The sequence below is a fragment of the Corythoichthys intestinalis genome, chromosome 2 (genome assembly GCF_030265065.1).
Source record: "Corythoichthys intestinalis isolate RoL2023-P3 chromosome 2, ASM3026506v1, whole genome shotgun sequence".
Taxonomy (NCBI): domain Eukaryota; kingdom Metazoa; phylum Chordata; class Actinopteri; order Syngnathiformes; family Syngnathidae; genus Corythoichthys; species Corythoichthys intestinalis.
In genome coordinates, this window is record NC_080396.1 from 35867565 (window position 1) to 35895532 (window position 27968).

A 27968-nucleotide genomic window follows, 5' to 3' on the forward strand; every position below is an offset into this window, starting at 1 on the left:
AGACAGATAAACGTGTATAATTTGGTGACTTTTCGGCCATATAGATAATAATAATCACAAGAATTGCAAGAGGGCCTTTACACTGCTGTATCAATGTTTGCTTCCCATTCATCTAAGCAACATCAGTTCATATTTGTCAAATATCAGACCCCGGACTGGCATTATTCAATAGCAAACAGCAATACAGCAAATATCAGTGCTGTCAGTTTTTCTGTCAGTGGCTCTTCAACTTCCTTGTTTGTCTCACTCAGTGTTGCTTCCTCTTTCAAAAGCATTTGGTAACCGTTAACATCGATGAATTTGGCAGAATAGAGTTTTCGTATGATAGACTTTGAAAACGGACCAGCCTATTTCTGACAAGTTAATTTGTTTCCATTTTGGAGTCATTTTGTAGCACTGGTAACATTTGTACGAGATGGGTGAGTACATGAGAGAAAGTACTTCAGTTGCTCAGATACAACACCTTGATACAATCTTCTGTCTTTCTGCAGCAGCAGTGTGTTCATTCATGGATGTTTGACAAACTTGTGGTATTGGCAGTTCTGGCGATACCTGTCTATGTAGTTTACATGCTGTGTGCCTGAGTGTGAATGTTTGTCCAAAATGTCAGGAGACAGCAGCACTCTGTCCTGGAGGAGTATGTCTCCTACTGGCCAACCAAAGGACCCAGATATGTCACACACAGCAACTACGGGCAGGAAAAGCATATTCCCGGTGAAAATTATCAAAGTGTGTTTCCTCAGCAACAGTTTCAACCTCGGCAAGAACTTCAAACTGGTCCGCTGCGACGAAGGAATGACAGTCAGGGTATTTTACAACTACTATCTTAACTAACCTGCATTTTTTGTAATTAACCTGTTTTATTCTGTTTTGGGGTTTCAGCTTCCTTTTTGTTTAAGTCCTTCAAAATTTTCGGTAGTCCCTGCGATGATAGATACGCCTACCTTATTTCGTGACACTCAGTGAAGTGAAGTGGTGTAAAATAAAAAAAATAAAAAAATGTAATAAAAACTTCCAAATGAACTACGACCACCTGACTCGCTCCCTAAACATCTCATCAGCACTGAGACATGAAAAGCGTAACCGAACAGTGCGCATGGATTCTGTTAGCTAACTTGGAACCTACAGGCAATATTAAATCTATGATTAATTAATGGAATTATGAGCGCTGAGACAAAAAATTAAAAATTGGGCTCTGATGATTGATGCGTGTACATCCCTAGAACATACCTATTAAAATTCATTTTGATCTGCCCTCAAATAACAGAGCAATACCAATTATAAGTGGCCAATTAATTATTTCAATCTAATTATCAACCTTCGGACAAAAAATAAAAGATTGGGCTCAAAAAAATCAAAGTTTATTACATCCCTAGAATATACCCTACCATTTTTTCCCCCTGTTCCATCCATGAATAATGGAGGCAATTTTAGTGTGTGAAGAACAAAGTAAGCAAGAAGTACGGGTGGTCTAATAATCCAAATGGTCCAAATGCGGCACCTTACGGAGATTAATATTCAATGCCCACAAAATAGTATCTTCATTAGGATACTAAAATTTGAGAGTTTTCAGGTGAGCAGGAAAATATTATATGAAGAATACACACATATGAGTGTGCTGCAGGTTGAGGGCTGTGACGAAAAGCCCTCAACAGGCTAACTCGTAACGACAGGAACAATAAGTGCACATTTAATTAATAAGTCCTGAGACAAAGAAGTAAAAATTCAGGCTCGTGGAATGAATAGATACTGGCAGCTACCACATAGCTACCAAGTTTCAAGACGATAGCTTTATGAATGACGGAGGAGTCAGACTTCAAAGTGTTTCCACAAGAACAACAACAACTACTACTTTAGTGACAACTTGACGGACAGCCTTATGACTGTAAAAACAATGATTCGAAGAGGGGTATGGTGGTGTTTGCCACATCCGCCTGACAGTTCTGAGGTTGGGAATTTTTTTAGACAGCCTCCCTGCTTGATGTTTACTAGGGTTTTGTCTGCCTGGTTTTCTCACACATTATATACTGTATATACACACTGCTGGGCGAAAGTATGAGCACCTCTGGAATTCTGTCAGATAATGCTCAATTTCTCCCAGAAAAGGATTGCAATTATAAATGCGTCGGTTTATTTTGCTTGCAATGGAAAAATACAAAATAGAATGAAAAAAAAAAAAATCATTATCATTTTACACAAAACTCCAAAAATGGGCCTGGCAAAAGTATTGGCACCCTCAGCCTAATACTTGGTAGCACAACCTTTAGAAAAAAAACGTAACTGCGAACAACCGTTTCCGGTATACATCAATGAGTTTCTTACAATGCTCTGCTGGAATTTTAGACCATTCTTCTATGGCCACCTGCTCCAGGTCTCTGAGATTTGAAGGGTGCCTTCTCCAAACTGCCATTTTCAGATCTCTCCACAGGTGTTCTATGGGATTCAGGTCTGGACTCATTGCTGGCAACTGGGCCCAACATTATGCTATAAAATTTGTTGGTAGTCTTCAGATTTCATAATGCCATTCACACGGTCAAGCAGTCCAGTGCCAGAGGCAGCAAACCACCATGTTTGACTGTGGAGACCGTGTTCTTTTCTTTGAAGGCCTCATTTTTCCCCCTGTAAACTCTATGTTGATGCCTTTTCCCAAAAAGTTCTACTATTGTCTCATCTGACCAGAGAACATTCTTCCAGAACCTCACTGGCTTTCTCAGGTAAGTTTTGGCAAACTCCAGCCTGGCTTTTTTATGTGTCTGGGTCAGAAGTGGGGTCTGCCTGGGTATCCTACCATAGAGTTCCTTTTCATTCAGACACCGACGGGTAGAACGGGTTGACACTGTTGTACCCTCGGACTGCCGAACAGCTTGAACTTGTTTGGATGTTAGTAGAGGTTCTTTATCCATCATCCGCACAATCTTTCGTTGAAATCTCTCGTCAATTTTTCTTTTCCGTCCACATCTAGGAAGGTTTGCCACAGTGCCATGGGCTTTACACTTATTGATGACAAAGCGCACGGTAGACGCAGGAACATTCAGGTCTTTGGAGATGGACTTGTAGCCTTGAGATTGCCCATGCTTTCTCACAATTTTGCTTCTCAAGTCCTCAGACAGTTCTCTGGTCTTCTTTCTTTTCTCCATGCTCAATGTTGTACACACAAGGACATAGGACAGAGGTTGGGTCAACTTTAATTCATTTTAACTAGCTGCAACTGTGATTTAGTTATTGCCACCACCTGTTATGTGCCACAGGTAAGTGACAAGTACTTTTAATTACACAAATTAGAGAAGCATCGCATGATTTTTCAAAGGGCGCCAATACTTTTGTCCGGCCCATTTTTGGAGTTTTGTGCAAAATGATAAAAATTATTTTTTTTCCCTATTCTCATTTGTATTTTTTCATTGCAAGCAAAATAAATGAAGATATCGCTACAATAGCATTTGTAATTGCAATCATATTCTGGGAGAAATTGAGCATTATCTGACAGATTTGCAGGGGTGCCAATACTTTTGGCCAGCAGTGTACACTGTATTTATATTAGATTCATAATGAAGATGCTAATTATATAATTTTCCCTGCAATTTGCTGGTGAGCAATCCAGGGTGCACCCCTAAGGCAGGTGGTATAGGCTCCAGCACTCAGATGGATTCAGAAGAGCGCAATTACAGTATAAGTTGTTTATTCAGTTCAACAGTGTTCATTTTACCTTGAGGGATGGACAACGACTTTTTAAACTACACTTGACCCCTTTTAATGTCTTTTCAGCATTGATGAATTGAGCCACATGATGATGTACTATTAAGTCTTCAGCTCACAGACTGCACAATCTTCTCTCATAGGATGTCATCAGCATTGTCCTGTCCGGTGGCTGTGTGGGTCCAGCCATAAAGCACAACCTCTCTTACGGACTCCTCCTCAAACATCTCAAGTCGTCAGACATACACTGGCTGCATCCGGACTTGACTATGGCTGAGCTCACCCAGCGATACGTGGAGCAGCACCTGGAAGCTGAGTGGAGGTCTGTATTCTTTGTTTATTGTCGTTGCCAAGTGAAACTAGAAAATGCAATTCCTGCTGAAATTGTGTGGAAACACTTTCACACTAGTGGACTGAGATGTTGAAAAAATGTCGAATTATGTAAATTTGTGGCAATTCCTGATCACTTCCTGTTGAATTCCAGGAAATGGCAGGTCACTTGGCATTAATTTGGGTAACTTTTTGTTGATTTTAGGGAATTTCCAGGTGACTAGCTGTTCATTTTGGGTCACTACCTGTTGATTTTGGGAAACCCTGGGTCACCTCCTATGATTGTGGGTCACCTCCTGTTGATTATTTGTCAAAAACAATGACCATCCATTTTTCATGGGTCTGATTTAAAACTCAGTAGAAAAGATTTTGTGGGTATGTGAGTGTTAAATGTGCCTTTAGAAATGAATGGGCGGACTGGAAATTAATAGGGATGCGTTTTGGTGGAACGGTGCATATTTGGTAAATACTACATTCTTGGTTTGCCTTGATTTTTTTTTTTTTTTTTTTTTTTTTTTTGTGGACTGTTGAACCATGTGAATCAGATTTTTAAAGTGTTAACAGATATACAGTATTTTGAATGTTTCGGGGGTGGAGGTTCTAACCTGTGCTTTTATCCGGCTGCTTGGCATTGAGAATGGAAATCTGAGTGTCCGATTGGTCTGAACAATTTTCATGTATCACATGGCAGTATGACATTCTCCCATTGCGATCATTCAACATGCTTAATTTATTAGAAGAAAGCAACAAATAGGAAGGAGTTATAGGGGGACAGAGGAAAATAAGGAGAGGGAGACAGAAGAAGTACAAACAACATTAAGAAATACATTGAATGCCTACACTAACTATGAATATGCTGGTGCTATCGTTAGTCAGTTGATTTCCAGTTGACACAATGGGGGGGCCCTGATGACCAAGAAAAAAAAAGAAGAGGAGTGGATTCAGAAAGATAAGTAATTGGGAGGGTTAGAGTGTACACTAATCAGCCATGTGAAGTGTACAACCCAGTATTTGTGTGAATCCCTTGTGAGTCTGAGTATGCTTGTATCCTATTCTACGCTATCTGATCGCTAGTCCTGACACCGTGTTTTACTAGTTAAGTGTGTCTAATTAAACCTAGTCATCCGTGAATACCTACAGAAGAGTGAAAATGCCGGCGGGCGCCGCCCCAGGGCCAGAGGGTGGGCATTTTTTGGGGAACGACCAATGGGTTCCATGCGTCCTGCTGGTTTCTAAGACATTTTGGAGTTGGAACGGTGTCAGTCTGTCAAAGGTGTTTAATGGGCTGTACGCTGAAAAAGCAGGTTCAGTGTATTTTTTTAAAAAAAATTTTATTGATAGGTTGTTTTGATTTTAAAAGCATTCCAACAACAAGGCATAGTTACAGTGCCTGTTACTCTTCCAGATATGATTTAAGGATCAGATACATTCCAACAAACTTCTTGGAAAAATTCCAAGAGGACAGAACCACCATGGTCTACTTTTACCAGCAGGTCAGTTGTGCTGTTTGAAACACTTTTACTGTCTTAAAAAAACAACATTGGTTGTAAGGGACATAAATCGGAGTGCATTTACAGGTACGTAGTGATTACATGCAGCGGTTTGCCTCCAAAGTCAGCGATGGGATGGCTCTGCAGCTTGGTTGCCTGGAGATTAGGTAGTGCATACAATTCAAGCACACTCATTTGTCTTCTGTATAAAAATCAGCCTTTTTTGATGTGCTGGCAGGAGATTCTACAAAGACATGAATCCAAATGGACTGGAGAAAAAGTCCAACTTTGAGCTATTGGAGTAAGTCAGCGCCAAATGCTTTGTGGACAATCTCTGACTTTTCTCGGCTCAGACAACATGCTATATTAATCTTATTTTCAAATATACACATTAAGTTTACAGGGCATCTGACATGTCGCCATTTTGCAACCAACTTTGTGGAAAAAAATAAAGACAAAATAATTCCGTTTTGACAGAGTCCTCAAAAATGTTTGTATTTAGTGAAGTGGCCAATGCGTGTCATACTAGTTAGAAAGAATGTAGGATTATCATACTTTTTCATGATCTGAATTTTCTCTATTAGGAAGGATGTGGGACTGGACTTGTTCTTTCCGAAAGAGCTTATCAACAGCATGAAGGTAGGGATTCAGTTATTATGTATTCCGTTGTTCCCCTCCACCAAAATCTGACTTCTGACTTATAGCCAAAGCAGCTACGTCGCATGATCCGTCAAACATTCCAGGGCTATGGTACGCTGAACCAGGAGCAGTGCATGGCCAGGTTCTTCAGCACTCTGGCCCAGTGTTACAACTATACACAGGAAAGATTTGCCTGCCAGTTGGTGGTGAGTCAGTGTGGCTCATTATTTGTACTTGCTGTGGCTGCTGAGTGTCGTGTGAAAACATTTACCACTAGCTCATTGTAGGAAACCCCTTAGACCACTCAAACATTTGCGCAAGGGCTTGTTTGTGCTACAGTATCTTTTCATGTGCAAGATAGTTTCTGTGTTTGACTGTGTGTTCCTCTTAAGCACGGTTGGCGTGTAACAATAGACCTCGTCATTGGATCTGAAGGGATCAGCCAGCAAACAGGAAACTCAACAGTAAGTTTACTCTCTTTAGAGTTAATAAAGTCCTGGTTTTATCAGACGTGAAACGATGTCTTTTTTTCTCCCAAGCCTGTCCGCCTGGCCACATTCTCTCAAGTGAGCAGTATCTTGTGCACTGCAGAAAGCGATGGTCGTGCTCTGCTCACTGTATATATAGAGGGAACCAAGCAGGTAACTTGGCCAATATGACAGCCCAAATAATAATTCAGTCGTTTTTGGGCCGACAAATTATTTTAACACATTTTTGGCTGCAGAATCTAAAAGTGATCTCAGTTTTTCTCTATCAGGTCAAGGTTTTTCCAACACATTTCAATTCATGTATTTAACAAGTTATTATGCCACTACAAGCAATATCCTTTGTAAAAACATACAGTAATAGTGGTAAATAAGGATTGCAGTCATGCATTTCTTTCATACTTGATTGTATTTTTATAGTAGATTTTCAAAAATTATTATTATTATTATTATTATTATTATTATAAAACAAGCGCATATGCTACAGTGTTTTTTTTTGTTTGCTTTTTTTAGGGGAGTGGGACTCGAGTAAAAAAATATAATTAATTAGCAGTATTTAAAGTCAGTAATCTTGATTAATCACATTTTAATCTTAATAATCCTAATAATATTTGTCCTAAAAAGCTAAAAAATGTTAAATAATTTTAGTATGCAAATAATTGCATTTCAACACAAAACAATAGAAGAACAATTATCGTACCTGTTGCAAAACTTAAAAGTTAAAGTGTCTTTTGTCAAAAATAAGACAGAAAAATAACATAAAGTGCACATCTTTCTTTTAAAAACAGACATTTCAGAGATCTAAATCTCCAAGTAATCTTGGCAAAAAGTATTTTGTACTGTAGGTGGCCCCCAACGTTTCTTCACCACAGACTGCTTTTATGTGAAGACATATTTTGATGTATCTTTTGAACGAGCTGGCTCATATTATTCTGAGTGAATTATGAAAGACTAAAATATTACACAGACAGACAGGCAGGTAGACAAACAACTATTAGTACAAACCCACTTTTATTCTAATGTAATGTATCTATTTTGAGCAATTGTACTAATTTACAGTGCCTTGCAAAAGTATTCGGCCCCCTTGAACCTTGCAACCTTTCGCCACATTTCAGGCTTCAAACATAAAGATATAACATTTTAATTTTTTGTCAAGAATCAACAACAAGTGGGACACAATCGTGAAGTGGAACAACATTTATTGGATAATTTAAACTTTTTTAACAACTGAAAAGTGGGGCGTGCAATATTATTCGGCCCCCTTGCGTTAATACTTTGTAGCGCCACCTTTTGCTCCAATTACAGCTGCAAGTCGCTTGGGGTATGTTTCTATCAGTTTTGAGAGACTGACATTCTTGCCCATTCTTCCTTGCAAAACAGCTCGAGCTCAGTGAGGTTGGATGGAGAGTGTTTGTGAACAGCAGTCTTCAGCTCTTTCCACAGATTCTCGATTGGATTCAGGTCTGGACTTTGACTTGGCCATTCTAACACCTGGATACGTTTATTTTTGAACCATTCCATTGTAGATTTGGCTTTATGTTTTGGATCATTGTCCTGTTGGAAGATAAATCTCCGTCCCAGTCTCAGGTCTTGTGCAGATACCAACAGGTTTTCTTCCAGAATGTTCCTGTATTTGGCTGCATCCATCTTCCCGTCAATTTTAACCATCTTCCCTGTCCCTGCTGAAGAAAAGCAGGCCCAAACCATGATGCTGCCACCACCATGTTTGACAGTGGGGATGGTGTGTTCAAGGTGATGAGCTGTGTTGCTTTTACGCCAAACATATCGTTTTGCATTGTGGCCAAAAAGTTCCATTTTGGTTTCATCTGACCAGAGCACCTTCTTCCACATGTTTGGTGTGTCTCCCAGGTGGCTTGTGGCAAACTTTAACGAGACTTTTTAATGGATATCTTTGAGAAATGGCTTTCTTCTTGCCACTCTTCCATAAAGGCCAGATTTGTGCAGTGTACGACTGATTGTTGTCCTATGGACAGACTCTCCCACCTCAGCTGTAGATCTCTGCAGTTCATCCAGAGTGATCATGGGCCTCTTGGCTGCATCTCTGATCAGTTTTCTCCTTGTTTGAGAAGAAAGTTTGGAAGGACGGCCGGGTCTTGGTAGATTTGCAGTGGTCTGATGCTCCTTCCATTTCAATATGATGGCTTGGGAAATCTTTTTGTATCCAAATCCGGCTTTAAACTTCTCCACAACAGTATCTCGGACCTGCCTGGTGTGTTCCTTGGTTTTCATAATGCTCTCTGCACTTTAAACAGAACCCTGAGACTATCACAGAGCAGGTGCATTTATACGGAGACTTGATTACACACATTTGGATTCTATTTATCATCATCGGTCATTTAGGACAACATTGGATCATTCAGAGATCCTCACTGAACTTCTGGAGTGAGTTTGCTGCACTGAAAGTAAAGGGGCCGAATAATATTTTACGCCCCACTTTTCAGTTTTTTATTTGTTAAAAAAGTTTAAATTATCCAATATATGTTGTTCCACTTCACGATTGTGTCCCACTTGTTGTTGATTCTTGACAAAAAAAATTAAATTTCATATCTTTATGTTTGAAGCCTGAAATGTGGGGAAAGGTTGCAAGATTCAAGGGGGCCGAATACTTTTGCAAGGCACTGTAACGGGCTCTCTCTATTTCTGCAGCCATCAGGCAAGCTAATGTGTGCATCAGTTTAATCGGTGAAGCGGAATATTGTGTGTAGTTGTAGTCTTGTGGAGTAGTTGTCTACCAACCCAAAGGTTGTGGATTGGATGCCCTGCCCTGGTGATCATGCCAAAGTACCTTTGAGCAGGATACCCAACCCCATGTTGCTCTTGATCCTCTCTCATCTGGAGGTGACTGAGGTGACAGTGTCAGAGCACCTTGAACGTGGAAAAGCGCTATACAATAGTGTTGTATCGGTCGCGAACGATTCGTTCTTTTTGAACGAATTGTTTGGGTGAACGAGACCGAACTAATCACCATCTGCACTGATTCGTTCTATGAAGTTGGTGGCGCTTGTTCGCTGCGTGGGAGGGCGTTGAGCAAGCGGCAGCGTCTTCTGACATCGCACACGACCAATCAGACGCCAGCCTCATCGCGGGCAGGGGAGGGAGCGGAAACAGAATCATGGCGTATGTCACTCATTTCCACGTGTGGCCAATAAGCAGCCAGCGTGCAGGCAGGGGGGAAAGACTGAGTTTTGTCACTTCCCGTTCAGTGATTCGGTCCTCCGGTTCCTGACCTAGCTTGCTGCTAACTTGACTTTCCAGTAATGACTATGCGGTGAACGAGTCATAAAATGAAAGGAAACGACTTTGTCACATATTTGTTAACGTGGAGCCTATCAAATGCTGCTCAAAAAGACAAAAACACCACACAAATCTAGCGAGCATGGTTTAGTGTTCTACTTTTCTCAACAGACTCGGGACTGTGCCTATGACGATATACTATCAAATTTACAGTAATTTAAAACACGCGTAGCTGCGAGGCAAGCAAAACCTGAGCTGCGGTCGCGTGACGGCAGTGAAGCGGGCAGAGAACTGTCACTATATGGAGGCTTCATGGCAGCGATATGTACCTCATATGTGCACAGAAAAAAAATAATATTTAGTATGATCACCATAATACTGATTTGCAATGAAACTGTATATACATGTCAATTTTTTCCGAGTGTTTTTTTTTTTTTTTTTCGTGTCAGAGGGTGTCGGTTGGTTTGACAAATTATGTCAATCCGTCCATCATGTGCTACCAAGCGCCCCAAAAACAAAGCGCGCGGACACGGGAGATGTCGCAATATGTCTACATTTTTCTTAACAGACTAATGAGAGTAGAAAGGCGAAATCATAAAGCAAACAATTATTTCTCGTCAGCATTTGACGATCTGAGATGCGGGGACGACAGGGGAGCTGACCGGATTATTTTATTTATTAATACCAGTGCAAAAATTCAAAACGATCATCTTAATAATAAAAAACAAAAATACAACAGAGCGAGAGGTTAATATGATGTGTTGGCCGTTCCATAATTAGAAATTAAACTTTCGATTTATTTTTATTTTCGTGACAGCAGGCATGCCGCGTTGGCTGTTAGCAGCAGCATTGTATATGTGAGCAAGATCATGCTAAAGAAAGTCCGTGCGCCCCCGACCCCAAACCCCGACTTCCCCCTCAAAAGGAAAATGTTTAACCGTGTCCTAATTCGAAATGCAAGCACGAGCCATGACTTTGAGCCCATAGAACTAGGACAGACGACGCGGAAGTTCTCCCTCGCTTTTGCAGCAGCGGGAGGGAGACGAGGCTGTCTCTGAGAGCAGAATGATATCGCCTGTCACTCATTTCTGAAACTACGACGAGTGGTCAATGTGCAAGAGAGGGAGGGACCAAGCAATGTCACTTCCCGTTCAGTTATACTGCGAAGCGGTCTTTAGTGATTCGTTCGGCAACGTCACTTCCCGTTCACTAACCGAACGATTCATTTGGGTGGGGAGGGAGATGAGGGGGGCGAACGATTCGTTGAACGATTCGTTTGAACGAATCGTTTTACTGAACGAACCGGAATGGATTCGTTTACTCAAGTGAACGACAGATCCCGTCACTACTATACAAGTGAAATCTCCAGCCAATTTATTATTACACACAGTATCAAACAGAATTAGAATGCATCAAAACAGTGTTTTGATTCATTCTGATAAAAGTAATAAACCACCCCCCCTTCTAAAAAGAGGGTTTAGTTTCCATTTAAGTACAGTGAGTTCGTACTTTTGCCTCATCTGCCCCAAAGCTATCTTGTCATTTTAGTCTCATGAAAACATGCTCAAAAACTCACTAGCAGCGTCACAGTGCAGCCAAAGTGCTGTGGCCTCCCTGTGGTGTAGTTGTGCATTAAATATCCTGTTTTACCCTGCAGCCTCTTTCAGTGAGTACAGAGTCTATGGCTGTAGCAGAAAACATGGCCAACTTAATTGACGGCTTCTGCCAGCTGGAATGCTGCTCTAAAGGCTCACTCATAAGCAGGGGAAACAAAGGTATACACTCGAAGAATTGACCAAGAATGAAACAGGACATCTTGTGATACGTTTAACAAATTCATTTAATATTTATTCTTCCAGTGAGACAGAAACTACCTGAGATTCCAAAACAGTGAGTTCAACTTTTCGAAGGCACCTCATATGTACTTGGAAGATGTGCCAGCCCTGAGCAATTATTAGAACTTATTGACAGTACTTGGTTAAATTTATAAAGACTCTTTTAATTTGGTCACTGATATTTCAGTTTAATATACATTGGGGCAAATAAGTATTTAGTCAACCACTAATTGTGCAAGTTCTCCCACTTGAAAATATTAGAGAGGCCTGTAATTGTCAACATGGGTAAACCTCAACCATGAGAGACAGAATGTGGAAAAAAAAACAGAAAATCACATAGTTTGATTTTTAAAGAATTTATTTGCAAATAATGGTGGAATATTGGAAAAAATTGGTGGAAAGTATTTGGTCAATACCAAAAGTTCATCTCAATACTTTGTTATGTACCCTTTGTTGGCAATAACGGAGGTCAAACGTTTTCTGTAACTCTTCACAAGCTTTTCACACACTATCGCTGGTATTGTGGCCCATTCCTCCATGCAGATCTCCTCTAGAGCAGTGATGTTGTGGGGCTGTCGTTGGGCAACACGGCCTTCAACTCCCTCCAAAGATTTTCTATGGGGTTGAGATCTGGAGACTGGCTAGGCCACTCCAGGACCTTGAAATGCTTCTTACGAAGCCACTCCTTTGTTGCCCTGGCTGTGTGTTTCGGATCATTGTTATGCTGAAAGACCCAGCCACGTCTCATCTTCAATGCCCTTGCTGATTGAAGAAGTTTTTCACTCAAAATCTCTCGATACATGGCCCCATTCATTCTTTCCTTTACACAGATCAGTCGTCCTGGTCCCTTTGCAGAAAAACAGCCCCAAAGCATGATGTTTCCACCCCCATGCTTTACAGTGGGTATGGTGTCCTTCGGATGCAATTCAGTATTGTTCCTCCAAACACGAGAACCTGTGTTTCTACCAAAAAGATCTATTTTGGTTTAATCTGACCATAACACATTCTCCCAGTTCTCTTGTGGATCATCCAAATGCTCTCTAGCAAACACCAGACGGGCCTGGACGTGTACTGGCTTCAGCAGGGGGACACGTCTGGCAGGGCAGGATTTGAGTCCCTGGCAATGTATTGTGTTACTGATAGTAGCCTTTGTTACTGTGGTCCCAGCTCTCTGTAGGTCATTCACTAGGTCCCCCCATGTGGTTCTGGGATTTTTGCTCACCGTTTTTATCATTTTGACACCACGGGATGAGATCTTGCATGGAGCCCCAGATCGAGGGAGATTATCAGTGGTCTTGTATGTCTTCCATTTTGTAATAATTGCTCTCACAGTTGATTTCTTTACACCAAGCGTTTTACCTATTGCAGATTCAGTCTTCCCAGCCTGGTGCAGGTCAACAATTTTGTCTCTGGTGTCCTTCGACAGCTCTTTGGTCTTGGCCATAGTGGAGTTTGTAGTGTGACTGACTGAGTTTGTGGACAAGTGTCTTTTATACCGATAATGAGTTAAAACAGGTGCCATTAATACAGGTAACGAGTGGAGCCTCGTTAGACCTCGTTAGACCTCGTCAGAAGAAGTTAGACCTCTTTGACAGCTAGAAATCTTGCTTGTTTGTAGGTGACCAAATACTTATTTTCCACTCTAATTTGGAAATAAATTATTTAAAAATCAAACAATGTGATTTTCTGTTTTGTTTTCCACATTGTTTCTCATGGTTGAGGTTTACCCATGGTGACAATTACAGGCCTTTCTAATCTTTTCAAGTAGGAGAACTTGCACAATAGGTGGTTGACTAAATAATTATTTGCCCCACTGTATAAGATCACAATGATTTCAAATTATAGTAAAGATTACTATTATTATAGCGACAATTCGATAACCTCTTAAGCTCACTTGTAGGTGTCTTCCTCAGCCTAAGTAATTATGTTTGATCTGTTTTTTAGCAATGTTCCGACTGGACCAACTAGAGGTTTGACCAAACTATCACACTTGCATTAAACTTATTTGCATACAGAGTAAACATTTAAAGGCCCATTTTCAGACTTTTCCCCCCCTTTCTTCAGGTTCAGATATTTATGCGGAGATTCCTGAGGTCACAATGGACCAATGTGGTGAGACAAATTTGCCTAAGCCATAATAATGCTTGGAAATAACAATGCAGCACGACCATTAAAAAGACAAAAATGTGTCTGTATATTTAGAACATCAAAGGATTTCCCGAGCAGATGTAACTGTAGGTTCGATCCTGGGTGAGGGCTTTTTTGGAGAGGTTCATGATGGTGTGTATAAAAGTAAGGTGAGTTAATCTGCAAAGTTCTAATGTAAATAAATAGCCTGTCGAGTTTTGGTAACTCACTGCAGTGATTGTGTTTTATGTATAAAGACAGGCGAGACGATCCGAGTGGCCATCAAAACATGCAAGGACTGTTCAGCAAGCGTGAAGGAAAGGTTTCTCAGTGAAGCTGGTCAGTAAACATTAATGCATGCTTCTCCATAAATTATTTGGACACATAAACCTTATATGCTGGTTAAATTTCAGCTTTGATGAAAAACCTGGACCACCCGCATATTGTGCGCCTGGTTGGAGTAGTTGATATTGATCCAATCTGGATTGTCATGGAACTCTATGAACTTGGAGAGGTGTGTATGCAAGAGTCATGTTCACAGCATGTCATGGCATGTCCATGGCATTTTCACATTCCATGAAAGTACATTCTATAACATCTTTCTGAGGTTGTGAGCACTATAGAGATCAGAGCAAACCTTGTCGTTGCTTTGAAAGTTTTGGTGCCTTTTTTGGGCACGTTTTCCTGTCAATGATCTCAGCTTTAAACATCTTGCAAAAAATAAAAAGTCCAAGAAACGAACCCAACCTGGAATCCAATCTCTATTAATGGCAAAACAATTGCGCATGAAACAGAATAATGGAGACCTCAATTGTTGTGTGTGTTGGTGCAGTTAAGAGCAATGATGATGAGGTGGTGGGCAAGTTTGTTGAAAAGGAACTTTAAATGGTAGGTTTTGGTGAAATTTGCAAATGGAGAGAAACACATAGTGACATATTAAAGTGAAGGCACGTCGTACTCTGGAGTGAAAAGTAAAGCCTTGTACTTAGTTTTTTGTGTATGTAACTTGTAATTTGAATTGAAATTTCATTGCACTTGTTGAAATGACAATAAACCTGAATAGAATTGAGTAGTCTGTAAAAATTATTATGCTGAATACTGATGCGAGTAAAAGTAAGCTTAGAGATAGAGCAGAGCTGCAAATGATTGACATTTAGAAATAAGGAATGTTGTGAAGACTAATAAATACAAAAAAATATCTGGGTTGTCTTAGTAACTGGTTTAATATTACTTTATAGCAGTGGTTCTTAACCTTGCTAAAGGTACCGAACCCCATGAGTCTCCCACGTGTGCTAACCGAACCCTTTGGAATTAAAAATGTTTTTTTTCAAATTCAAAATCGATATATCTAAGGTAGGTTTTACTGAATTTGCATTCAAATTTCTTCATTTACACAGCATGTTTTAAACATGCCAAAATGTATCTTTTTATTTTCAGGCCTGCAGCATCACCAGACCCCTAAACCAGGCTGGCCCAATATGCATAATTTTTCATTCAAGTTTGGAATAATATATCTTATATTGTTCAGCATTAAACCTGCTCAGTTGCATTAACCTTGACCGTGCAGTTTGTCATGTTTACATCTCAAATGTTATCAAATTTAATGAAACACCCTGCACAAAATATCGCCAAATTTGTACACAATGTCATTATGTTGAAAAAAAATCTTTTCAAAAATCCAAGAAACAGTGTTAATTCACAACAAATAATTTTTCCTTTTGATTTGCTTTTCACATTGGAAAATGAAATTAATCTCAATTCATTTCACACTGATTCAATTTTTTTTTTTTATCTCGACATTTTCATTCAATCACATCTTTGCCTCAAATGTGACACAAATGTTGTTGTTTTTTTTTTATGTCAATGCAGTGCGTGCCATCCGTAGGTCTGTTGTACTTCCACTTACCAAGTGAGAGTCAACCTTCCACTGAGCAAACCAGTATTTCCTCCCATCAGATAGAGGAATAGAAGAATTGGAATAAAGCCTGTAAATTGGGGACTAACCAGTCTAAAATCTGGTCTAAAACGCTACTTTGCTTGGATTTAGTCAGCGTCCAAAAATAGGGCCCTAAGTGTCATAACCGTCACTGAACCCCTTAGACTGACTCACCGAACCCCTGGGGTTCAATCGAACCCAGGTTAAGAACCACTACTCTATAGGTTTTGAATAGATGAAACTAGTAATTTGAGGAGTTTGTGGGTGGGTGAGGAAAGTGAAAAGAATGTAATTAATGACCCTAATAATGAATATTTGGGAAATTGTAACGAGAGACCAGGCCTGAAAAAGAAGGGGAGGTTTATAAGCAACATCTAGAGCACCAAAGATGCCAAATTTTCCCTGAGAATGCTGGTGAAGTACAGCGATGGTCAGAAGGAACTGCATTGTATTTATGGATTTAGAAAAGCATTTGCATTAAGTGAGAAGCTGCTGGACTATAATATAACATCTGGAGATAGACAAGTACAGTATATATATTAGATGACTATGGACAGGAGACAAAGCTGGAGGGGAATTTAAAAATACAGAGGTTGTTTTTGGAATGGTGAGTACGGACATTATCGGGAAAAATCTTGTCAGAGGAACAGCGCGACCAGGAATGTTGGCACACAATTTGAGATGTTTTTGAAATGTGTGGAAGAAGGACCATTGACAAACTGGGAGGATGGTGAAAATTGAACTTGGCGGTGGAGTAAATTTTTTTTTTTTTTTTAATCCAATTGAGCTCTTATACACTCCTAAACATTGGTGTATGTTGCTTGTATTTATTCCAAATCAATTACCGTAAGTAATTTTATGTTTGTTTGTGTTTATGGTGTCAGCTGGGGAAATATCTGATGGAGCAGAAATATATACTGACAACAGCTACATTAATCCTATACTGTTTGCAAATCTGCAAAGCCTTAGCATACCTAGAGGGCCTCAACATGGTGCACAGGTACATACATACAGATGATCTTTTTCCTCATCATTTGGTATCTTTAACTTCATTGTGCATTCTGCTGCATTTTTGTAGAGATATAGCGGTAAGAAACATCCTCGTGGCATCTCCTGAATGCGTCAAACTTGGTGACTTTGGGCTCTCTCGATATATCGACGACCATGAGTACTACAAAGGTAAAAGCATTCGGGTATATACCAGCATAATAAATATTTTGGCTGCCAATGTTACATCTACTGTATTGAAACATCTCTCCTTGCTTGTGCAGCATCTGTTTCACGATTGCCAATCAAATGGATGGCGCCAGAATCCATCAACTTCCGACGTTTCACCGTTGCCAGTGATGTCTGGATGTTTGGTTAGAGATTCCCTTATGTAACTTATCTGTGTACTTTTACTGGATATGTCATTTTGAGATATAGACAAGTTTCCGAGGTACTTCCGTATTTCTGCTCGCGACTTCCGATTTACACTTTCTCGAACCAAAACAGCAGTGGAACTGAAGTGGCATCACTCATTGAAATCCCTAAAAAAAGACAATTTGGAAATATCGCATCGATCTGCCATCATCACGATATGGGAGGACAACATGTTCATGAAGGCAGATATGAACCAAGCCCGTGCCACCACAGAGACCGGGTGTTTATGTAGCCATGTTGCCGCTGTGTTATGGAAGGTATGTTCTTCCTATCCCTGCATTTTCATGTGTCCGGTGCTCAAAAATCACTAAAGCTACAATCTTGCGCATGAAACGACTTGTTGTCTTTGATATTGTTATTACGATGATGATTGTAATTATGATTATGTTTAATATTATTTACTACAACAACTGTACTGACTATACTACAACGACTGTACTGCTGTGGCTGCAACACATGCTATCTGCTGCTAGCCTGTTGTTAATCAGTACATGTAAGATGGCACAATTATGTAAACGCATAAATGCAAGTGTTACAAGTTTTTTGTTCGTTTGTTTACAGGTGGAAAACGCTGTTAGCAGGGAAAGGGAAGAAAACTAGATGTGCCTCACAGTAACACTTACTGGACGTTGATGGTCATATATTGAGACAACATGCATTCAACTTTTATGATGGAAGGCTTGACTTATACACCACCTTCGTTAATACTTTTCCAATAAATTTATAAATTGTGATTCATTGACCTGTTTTACATATGCACCAATCGTTTTAAATAAAACAAGAAATGGAATCATTTTGTCCAAAAAGTTTTATTGCGATCAATATCTGCAATAAAAAAAGAATGACATTCTAGTTGTGTTTTACCAGATGAACAATACCTTGTAGTATTTCCATCTAACAACAAAATCTGTGTCAGCCCTTCTGCATTCGGCAATTGTAATATTATTTGTAATTTTGCCTCATTTTGGTCATTCAAGAGGCCGGCGTGTCAATCAACACCTCATGTTAACACAGGCTGCACAGATTGTAAAAAATTTTGTCCACGAACGATCAACGAAGTGATAAAAACAAACGCATGCTTATTCTACGTCGTGCTGAATCCATTTTTAAAGATTCTGTGGGTTCCTCTGGTTTGATTTTGCAGTTTAAACTTTATCTACACACTACTTACTTCCACCGCACTTCCTGTTGTTCTGTCTAAACCAGAAGTCCGTAGCAGAAAATGTCAAAGATGGCGCCGCCCATGTTTCGCTCAGGAAACTTGTCTACAAATGTTCTTTGTATTCCCATTGGCAGTGTATCAAATACTTGTTCTCCCCACTGTATCCCTGAAGCCAGAGAATTTTAGTAGTCGTATTGTAGTCAGTCTTCTTCTTTTGGGTGGGGAAGATCAATGTCATAAATCATGACCCAGGCGTAGAGTCCAGTAAAGAATGCTTGGTATTGGGAGACGCATTTTGAACAAAGGTGGAATATTGTCCAAAAACAGCAGTTTGTGTGTGAGGCAGGTTGCATGAGTTGAGTAAGCTGATTTCAAATGCAAGGAATCAAAGTATGGAAGACGTCCAGGACCCATTTTTTATGGCGATAGGGGCAATTGTAAAGGCAACAGGTAACAGGTCCATGTACCTTTCGCCCATTCGTTTTTCCTTCTAGTTCTGGAAAACTAGCCCAAATCCGTTTTTTGTGTATATATGTGTGTTTACAAAAAAACGATAAATTAATTGTCTCCATTTTCCTGATCAAAGAGTGGTAATTCAATCATGGGAAACAAGCCTTCATCTGTTTTTCCAATATTAGTTTATTGAACAGTTCGCTTTTAAAATCAGCCATGGCCTAGCAGACATTCTTCTTCTTATAAATAGTCAAGACCAGACATGTCCAAAGTCCGGCCCGGGGGCCAAATGTGGCCCGTGGTCGGATTTCATCTGGCCCCCAGCCTCTGTCATAAAATCAATAACGTCTGGCCCGCAGAAAGACTTAATAAATTGATCAGCAGTACTGCTCCAAGCATATGAAGTAGCTTACACACTAAATGCTGCTCCTCATTTACCCACTAAAAGGGAGCAGCACTCTAAGCAACATTACCACATGTGACCCTTTACTCTCAATTTTCTAAAATGTCGACAATCAACAACAACAAAAAAAGTTGACTGCAACGGCTGGCGCTTCAAGGATAGGTGGAAACTGGACTATTTCGTCACTAAAATATGCAACGACTGTGTCTGCCTCATTTGCAAAGAGACAGTCGCTGTTTTTAAAGAGTTCAATATGAGGCGATATTACTAAACAAGACACGCTGACATGTACGACAAGATTACAGGGTAGATACGTAGCGCGTAACTTGAAGCTAGTTTAATTTCACAGCAGCAGTATTTCGCAAGAGCCCTAGAGTTGAAAGAGAACGCCACAAAGGCTATTTGCAAAATTGTTGAAATTATTTAAAAAAAAAAAAAAAAAAGTAGTGCTGCAACGATTAATCGATTAACTCGAGTAGTCAATAAGAAAAAAATATTCGAACAAAATTTTGTTGCTTCGAGTATTCGTTTAATTAAAGTGGCATTGTAATGGTTGATTTTAAAAGTGTTTGCATTTAATTTTACTGCTGGGGGTGGATACAGTGCCCTCTGGTCTGCCTCTTTTCACATGGCTGAATCCAACTGCTCCCTGTTAAGACCAACATAAGCTAAGCTTTTGTTTGAGCAAATGATTTTTAATGCATTCTTAATTTAGTTTGTAGGTATATTTATCCGTTTTTTTTTTGTGGGAATATGTGTCTGAACCACTTGTTAAGAGCATTGTTAAAAAAAAAAAAAAAAACTTTCGCATTTTATAGCATTTAAGCTAGCAGACTTTTTCTCTCCAAGTTAGCCAATTGTTCTTTTTTTGTACACAGATCCTCATTTTAAAAAAAAAAATTATATCGTTTGAGGCTCAGCTCAGGTGTTTTAATTTTTCATGTTCCTTATCCGATTACTCGATTATTCGAACTAACTAGTCCATTGATTAATCGACTACTAAAATATTCGATAGCTGCAGTCCTATAATAAAGCAAATGTTGCACACAGAACGGCTTGCTTAAAAATTTGCTTGAATATATTGTTCTACGTAAAGGACGTCAGCCAAGGTCGGCCCCCCTACATTTTTGCCACACCAAATTTGGCCCCCTTTGCAAAAAGTTTGGACACCCCTGGTCAAGACCCTGTCACCCTTCTGCAGCCGCATAATATTTGTAAGAACGAGAAGAACATCATCTTCCGGGTCATGGCTCATTGCAAAAGTGAACTTGGTGGAAAACAAATATTAGACGTATTTTTCTTTTCCACTTCAGTTCAATGAACTAATATTGGAAAAACGGATCAATGCTTGTTTTCCGCTATTGAATTTCCAGTGTTTAATCGGGAGACCATTCATTTCTCATTTTTTGTTAACCACATAAAAACAAAAAATTGGAATTGGGCTCGTTTTCCATTGTTTGTTTTCCAAAATTCTAAGGAAAAACTAATGGCCGAAAGGTACACGGTCCGCCACTTCAAAATTCAAATAACAGCTGTCAAATTTCGACATGCCCTTGTTAAAGCAAGCAAACGATTTAAAGCTCAGGGTTGAATCACTAACAGCAAAGATCTTGTAAAGTCCAGCAGGAAATTTGGAATGTGTTGATTTCAGCTACAGCATCTGTTGACTGTATTAAACATAACTGTCACGAGGACACACCATCTGGCCGATTCCCTTGGGTATGACATAAATCCATCCTGAATTGAACTAGCTTCCTGAGAAGATCTCTTAGCTTGCCAAAGTTAGCTGGTTTTGATGCAATTTGGTTTGTGTATTGATTATTGGTTTATGTGCAGATGGTTGCTCATTTTATATAAACTGTTACAGTTTTTGTTGTTTAACAACATGACATGCACTTTTAATTCATTCAATGGGAGAAAATGTATTCACATTAATGAAGAAAAACTTGATCGGGGGAGACCTGAGTCAGTCCTTTTGGCAAGCCACTACATTAGCACTACAACCCAGGGGCAAACAATTGTGCTAATGAGATTTGCCAGCAGTGAAGAACAAACATGAGTTGCTTCATGACATATTTTATTGTTCTAGTAAAGCATGGCTTGGACATAGACTTCATAACCTATTGACATGACACGGGAAACGGGGACGATTTGTAGGGGGCCTATTTTCAAAAACTCAAATATTTTCAAAACCAAAGTTGCTACGGACCTAACACCAAAACAGGCACCTACCTTAGTGAGCAGCGGCATAAAAAAATTCAGAGTCATTCCCTTATAAAATCCCGATTTAGTATTTTTATATAAGTACAGCACAAATTAAAATGGCTATAAAAGTCTCAGATTTTACACTAGATGAACAAAAATCACCAAATGCAGAGATAATCACCTATATTTTCCAAAATAGCAACTTAATTTTTTTTTAGTTTACTTTATTTACTAAGTTTTCAACAGCTAATAAATCACTCAATTTAACATCAGAAACCTAATACTTGAGGAAAACATGCAGAATCAATTATAAATAATATGTAAATAGATTATTAATAAATTCTATATACAATCACAACTTATGATAGAATAGAATAGCCCTTTATTATCATTATACACTATATACTGTATACTAGTATACTATTCAGTTACGAAAATTAGCCGCCTCCATGTGTAAACAAAAAAGAAAATTCCTGCAAATGAATGCTTCAATCACTGAATTCTTTGTAGATATGGACGTAAAAGTGTCTTGATTCTTTCTTAAAAGAGCAAAAAACCAGGCAGTTACGCATATATTACGTACATAAGTCGAAGGATAACGCCAATGCCGTAGCGGTTCCCATTCTCCCATTGATTTTTTTCACAACGTTTCAAAATGCATGCATGGTACAAAAAATATAATATTTACCTTGAATCCTCGAACAAATCACTCCTGAGACAATCCTTCCTGTTTGTATGTGGTACAGCTTTCGTAGTTCTTCAAAAATCCGAGCTTGAATCCATCTTTGGCATGAGCGTGTGCCGTCTTCGCCTGACTATACTAAATGAAGCTCGCCCCCCTCTGATAAGGCGTGACGCAAAGAATGACGAAGTGTCACGTCAATATGTAATGAAGTCTATGGCTTGGAGTGTTTCCGGGTAAACCTGAATCTCTTAAGGCTGGGAACTGAAAAAAATTTATGTTATGCAAGTTTCATGTCCAGTAGCATTCTAAGTAACTGATGCTAGCAGTGAATTATATTTTCAATGTGAATCATGAATCAGCATTGTCAATCACCAATCATCAGCAAATGACCTCTGCTAACCCCTCCGAGTCAAAATACATGGAGGAGACATCTACCACCGTCAATGGCGGCCAATGAGTTAAAAATGTTTTACAGTCAAAGAGCACCTGACCACTAGTCCACTAGAAACTTGTATATGCATGCATGTGTATGTCCAAACAGGTGTATGTGTTTGGGAGATCTTCTCTATTGGCCAGCAACCATTCCTCTGGTTGGAAAACAGACAGGTTATTTCTCAGCTGGAGTCTGGCGTCCGACTACCCAAGCCAACGTTGTGCCCGCCTGCTGTCTACTCACTGCTGACCAGCTGCTGGGCCTACGAGCCGCACATCCGTCCCAGCTTCAGTCAGCTCGTCTGCTCTCTGAGGTAATTGACGTCCCACTAAATCCCCTATGAATACAAAATTGTATGCCTTAAAGTGCCAACGACAGCATAAAAAAATCTTAAATAGCATTAGTACGTGAATTGGAATCATATTTTGAGACGATTCGACAATACATATACAATATATACAACAATTTGGCAAAGCGCAGATGATGAGAAATTAGTCTTTTAATCTGGCATTTAGCCACGCCTGTTATTACAGCGCTCTAGCGTCCCCAGCTGGAGGATGAAAACGGCAGGGTCACGATTTCAGCTGATTTAGAATTCAGCCCATTGAGAGGGAAGATTCAGAATGAGGAAACTACGACACAGAGCAGAAAAATATCATCATTGTTTCAATCTCTCCAATATTTTTACAGGATATTCTTTTTATCTAAGTATTTTTTCCCCAATTCCTACATAAATGGTATGGTCATGGCAAATAATAGTCTAGTGCTAAATGGAATATGAAATATTAAAAATGCATATATTCAGTACGACACGGCAAAATTACTGCATAATGGTCAAAACTGTTAACTTCTTGCACCTCCCGAACTGTATTTTATGCCACCAGAATGAGTCCGGCTTTTGTCATTTCCTTGCCCCGGCTTCGGAAAGAGCATGAACAAAGCAGGAGGCGTGACAGCTAGCCGACATGCTAACCCAAACTGAGTGGCATTTCCAAGTCTTATTCACGCCTTTCGAAAACGAAAAAGCACACAAAACCACCCCGGATCATATCACACGGTGGCGGGGTTGACTGTCTGCACCGACAACTTGCGGCGAGCAAGTTACAGCTCGTCGTTCCCCTGCTGCGTGCAGGAGTGCTCGTCGAGGGGGAAGCAGCTGGAGAATGATTGCTGAGCGGCTGTTCCAATCTTTTTCGTCTTTCGAAAATGAAAAAAAGCACAAAACTACCCCAATTCATGTCACACACGGCGGCGAGGGTGACAGCCTTCACCGATCGACGGCGAGCAAGCTCGTTGTTCCCCTGCTGCGGACAGGAATGCTCGTTAAGGGGGAAGCGGCTGGAGATTGACTGCCGGACAAACCGGCCGACGTCGGAGGAGCACGTGGCTGCCCGAGTCCAACCCGAGGATAGTGGTCTATTGTCAGCCACACGAAGAGGACAGAGTGGGCTGGAAGTCTAGACGATATGGCGAACCGCAGACACGAGTAAGCCGAGTATAGCGTTCTCTCGGCGGGCACGAGTAAAGGACCAAGGGGGGGTGTGCGACAAGCCGGCGGTCGTCGGCCTAATGGCCTTCTCGGTGGACAATCAGCCACAAAATACAAGCCACCTCCTTATTAAAACGTGTGCCATGATCCCAGTATTTGACATAATCCAAAACACGTAGTTACTCACTTCCTCGTAAGTCCAATGGTCCCACAGTTGTCAGACTTGTTTTGGCCAATCTCCAGGGTGAATGGAAACTTTTAGAAACCAAAAAAGGCTCACACGCCTCTTTCTGTTGCAGCAACAAAAACCAAGCTGTATTGCAAAGCTGTATTGTGAGATGCTGACCCGGGTGATGTCACATTCGCATTCGTGCTCAATCCAAGAGTGGAGCCGGAGGTTACTCATTTTCATTGGCGCGAGATTAAAAAAATTAAATAAATAAAACGATCACGTCCACACACATTCAAGCAGTCCATTTGGCAGGAGCATAAAATATTGCTTGAAATATGAAATAAACATGCTTTTTGCTGTCATAGAAAGAAAGAACAGAAAGAATCTTGCTTAAAAAATTGGAAAAAAAAACACAGAATTTTATTTTTCTGGTGTATAGTAGTGGACAAAAACAAAAGTGGCTGACATTTTATCGATGCCGCTCATATTTTAGCCAATCAAATGCAAGTATCCCTGATTGCCAGCCCTTCTTCATGATGTCATTAATACTGATCTATCACAATGGGTATAACTGACATCACAAAATGCATTTTTTTTGTTTCATTATTTTCTAGATTACCAGAGGTCTATGGAATTTGCATTTCCGATACCTAAAAAAAAATTGAGAAACCATCTTTGACATGAAGGTCATTTATACTAGGTGTTTTCTTTCCCCTTAAAGGTACAGAAAACCATATTTATCATGCACAACTCAGCAGAAACCATTTGTGTTCAATAAATTGAAAAAAACACATAATTACATTTTACTTATGTGCCATAGTGAAAAAAATGAAAATAAATAAAAGCCAGTCCTTCGAGGAAGTGGCCGCCCAACATGGAGGCACATATTTCATCAAAACGGGTACTATTTTAGCCAATCAAACGCAAGTATTCCAGATTGCCTGCCCTTTCCCGTGACATCACTAATACCCTTGGTATAGGTGATGTCACAAAATGTTGTCTTTTTTTGTGTTTAAACATTTCTACATTGTCAGAGGTCTGACAACTGCCCGATTTGCATACTTAAATACTTTGAGCAATTGTCTTTCACATAAATGTCATTCATACTAGATATTGACTGTCTCTTATTAATGAAAGGAACATTCATAAAATGGAGGAGGACGGTACAACACATTGCATCTCATCTATCTCGCAGCTGGAGACTGACCATACTGAGCCTCCCCCAAAGGTGATGACTAGTCAGAAATGGGCACATTTACTTGTAGCAGTATTATAACAACTAACATCTTGTCTTGTGATCTCTTATCAGCCTTCAAGAGTTGGCGCAACCATCTCTCGTGTGTCGCACATGCAGGTGTGCTTCACACGTCTCCATTAAGTATTTGGGACTCGTCAAATGCAGCTTATGTAATGTGCATGTGTTTAGGGAACAACCTGGAATGTTCCAAGTTGGGAGAAAACACAAGAGAAAATTGATGACACTCTTCGAAGACAACGAAGAGAGATGGTGATGGATAGGCAGTGGCTGGAGCAAGAGGAGCAACAACTGGTGATACGAGACACAAGCGCACACACGCGTACACACGATGACAGACATAGTATGTTTTTCTTGCAGGATCTGGCTGTGCGACAAGCGTCAAACATCAAGGTGCCATATTTGTTCCTACTCACTTCTCGAGCTCAAATATTTGTTTTACAAGTAGTGCCTAATGGTTGTGTCCAACATTCCTTAAAATTCAAGTTCACCATCTGCCTGTGTCAAACTTTGGTTTAGTTTGGTTCACGTGCCACATTCATGACAATTAGATCTCATCTGGGGCGGACCAGTGTATTTTTGGCCAAATAAGTTAACTCACTAGCGGCCATTGACCGCGCCAGACGTCCATTGGATGTTTAGCCCCGTCATTGGCACTGAAAGATGAGCATCCACAGCCAATTCTCCCAGTTTAAGTGAACTGAACATCTATCGTGGTCATTGGCAGGCAATGTGTTAATTTTGCACCATTTCCTTCCAATTTTGGGATACTTACATAATCACTTCAATTAAATTTTGGATCATTTCTGTTGATTTTTTGGGGCTTTTCCGGGCTGCTTCCTTTTCATTGGTCGCGTCCTGTTGGTTAGAGAACAACCCCATGGGCTGGATTGGACCTCCTAGTAGGCCACTTCCGCCTGCTACCTTTGACACCCCTGGCATAACTGTTTAAATTCAATTCAACATGCTCTGCACAAAGCAATAAATGAACACATGACCAGACCGTTTTTGTTTTCGCAGCCTCTGGAAAAATATCCAGCTGTTGGTAATATGCCTCGCCGTCACTGACTTTGAAATGAAACTTTACAAATGGTAATAGTGAGGCAAATGTGTAAAATAATGCTTACTGTGTTAAAGGACCCTCCGCAACGTCGCCAGCATCTCCTGACATCACAAGGGTAAAGTTAAAGTCTTCTTTTTCAGTTGCGTTCAGCATTCAGATTTTCAGTCTCAATATAATACTTGTGTCCTAGTCTTGTCCCACAGCAGAGTTGGATCGAACAGATGATCAGGTCTACTCTGGCGTCATGGCGATAGTTAGACAGGTGGTAAAGCTGAAAAATGAGGTCAACATGCTGCCCGCCTCAGAGTATCCCAACGCAATCAAAGCAAGTGTCTCCTTTTTTGTGTTTTTTTTATTTATTTATTTTTTTACAGTTGATGTGATTGTCATTCCTCATCATTCAGGCAGTTGGAGTCACTCTGCGAAACCTTATTCAACACGTCGATGATATCATGCCTTCTCTGCACAGCTCAGTTACAAGCGAGGTATTGTACCTCTTGTTATCTCTTCTTCCAACCTCAGCTGCCAAGACCACTTGTTGCATTTACATTCCTATTCTAAACACATTTCAAATATTTTTAATGGAGACACATTTAGAATTTGTTTTGTTTTCCAGATCATAGGCACAAAGAAGCTGCTGAACAAGGATTTAGGGGAGTTGATCAATAAAATGAGACTGGCCCAGCAGAATTCGGTGACTACGCTGAAGCAGGAGTGCCAACGGCAGATGTTGGCCGCTGCACACACCCTGGCAATGAACTCCAAGAACCTGCTGGACGCAGTGGACCAGGCTCGAGTCAGGGCGAACTTGGCGAGGCCAAGACAGGATGATGATAGATCACAGAACTGAGGGCGAAGTTATGTTCTGTGTTCCAGAATGTGTTGTACATGCACAGACAATGATAGAGCAATAAATATTTGCCTGAACTGAACTCGAAATGTTTGCTCAAAACTAATCCATGAATAAAAGTGCAACTAAGAAAACGCAATAACTTAAAACAGCAATAACTGCACAGAGGCCTATAAATGTGCAACATTGATCCTGTCAAATCCTAAAAATAGGTAAAAGTCATTGAAGCTGTACTTATGGAAAATACCAATAACTAGGGTTGTTCCAATCATGTTTTTTTGCTCCCGATCCGATACAGTTTGAGTATCTGCCGATCCCGATATTTCCCGATCCGATTGCTTTTTTTTGCTCCCGATTCAATTCCAATCATTCCCGATAATTTTTCCCAATCATATACATTTTGGCAACGCATTAAGAAAAAAGTTAATAAAACGCAGACGAATATATACATTCAACATACAGTACATATGTACTGTATTTGTTTATTATGACAATAAATCCTCAAGATGGCATTTACATTATTAACATTCTTTCTGTGAGAGGGATCCACGGATAGAAAGACTTGTGGCTTTGTATATTGTGACTA

At 40.1% G+C, this 27968-nt stretch overlaps 1 protein-coding gene across 3 annotated transcripts; it reads left to right on the forward strand.

Moving 5' to 3' along the window:
• The first annotated feature begins 258 nt into the window (after positions 1-258).
• Positions 259-27637, forward strand: LOC130912039 (protein-tyrosine kinase 2-beta-like). 3 transcript variants are annotated; one of them, XM_057829803.1, is made up of 30 exons: positions 259-419; positions 492-807; positions 3837-4015; positions 5429-5516; positions 5601-5680; positions 5752-5814; positions 6098-6152; positions 6218-6358; positions 6545-6616; positions 6692-6793; positions 11550-11667; positions 11752-11782; positions 13672-13697; positions 13792-13839; positions 13930-14024; positions 14112-14193; positions 14268-14368; positions 16675-16790; positions 16869-16969; positions 17062-17151; positions 22662-22866; positions 25352-25442; positions 25524-25568; positions 25641-25763; positions 25830-25862; positions 26490-26514; positions 26607-26647; positions 26723-26861; positions 26941-27017; positions 27149-27637. In XM_057829803.1, exons 2-30 carry the CDS (start codon positions 604-606, stop codon positions 27380-27382), a joined length of 2805 nt encoding a protein of 934 aa, XP_057685786.1. In that variant the 5' UTR covers positions 259-419; positions 492-603; the 3' UTR covers positions 27383-27637. The 3 variants fall into 3 exon arrangements, with proteins under 3 accessions (XP_057685786.1, XP_057685788.1, XP_057685789.1); XM_057829805.1 differs by having other exon boundaries at positions 495-807; XM_057829806.1 differs by having other exon boundaries at positions 611-807.
• The last annotated feature ends 331 nt before the right edge of the window (positions 27638-27968 follow it).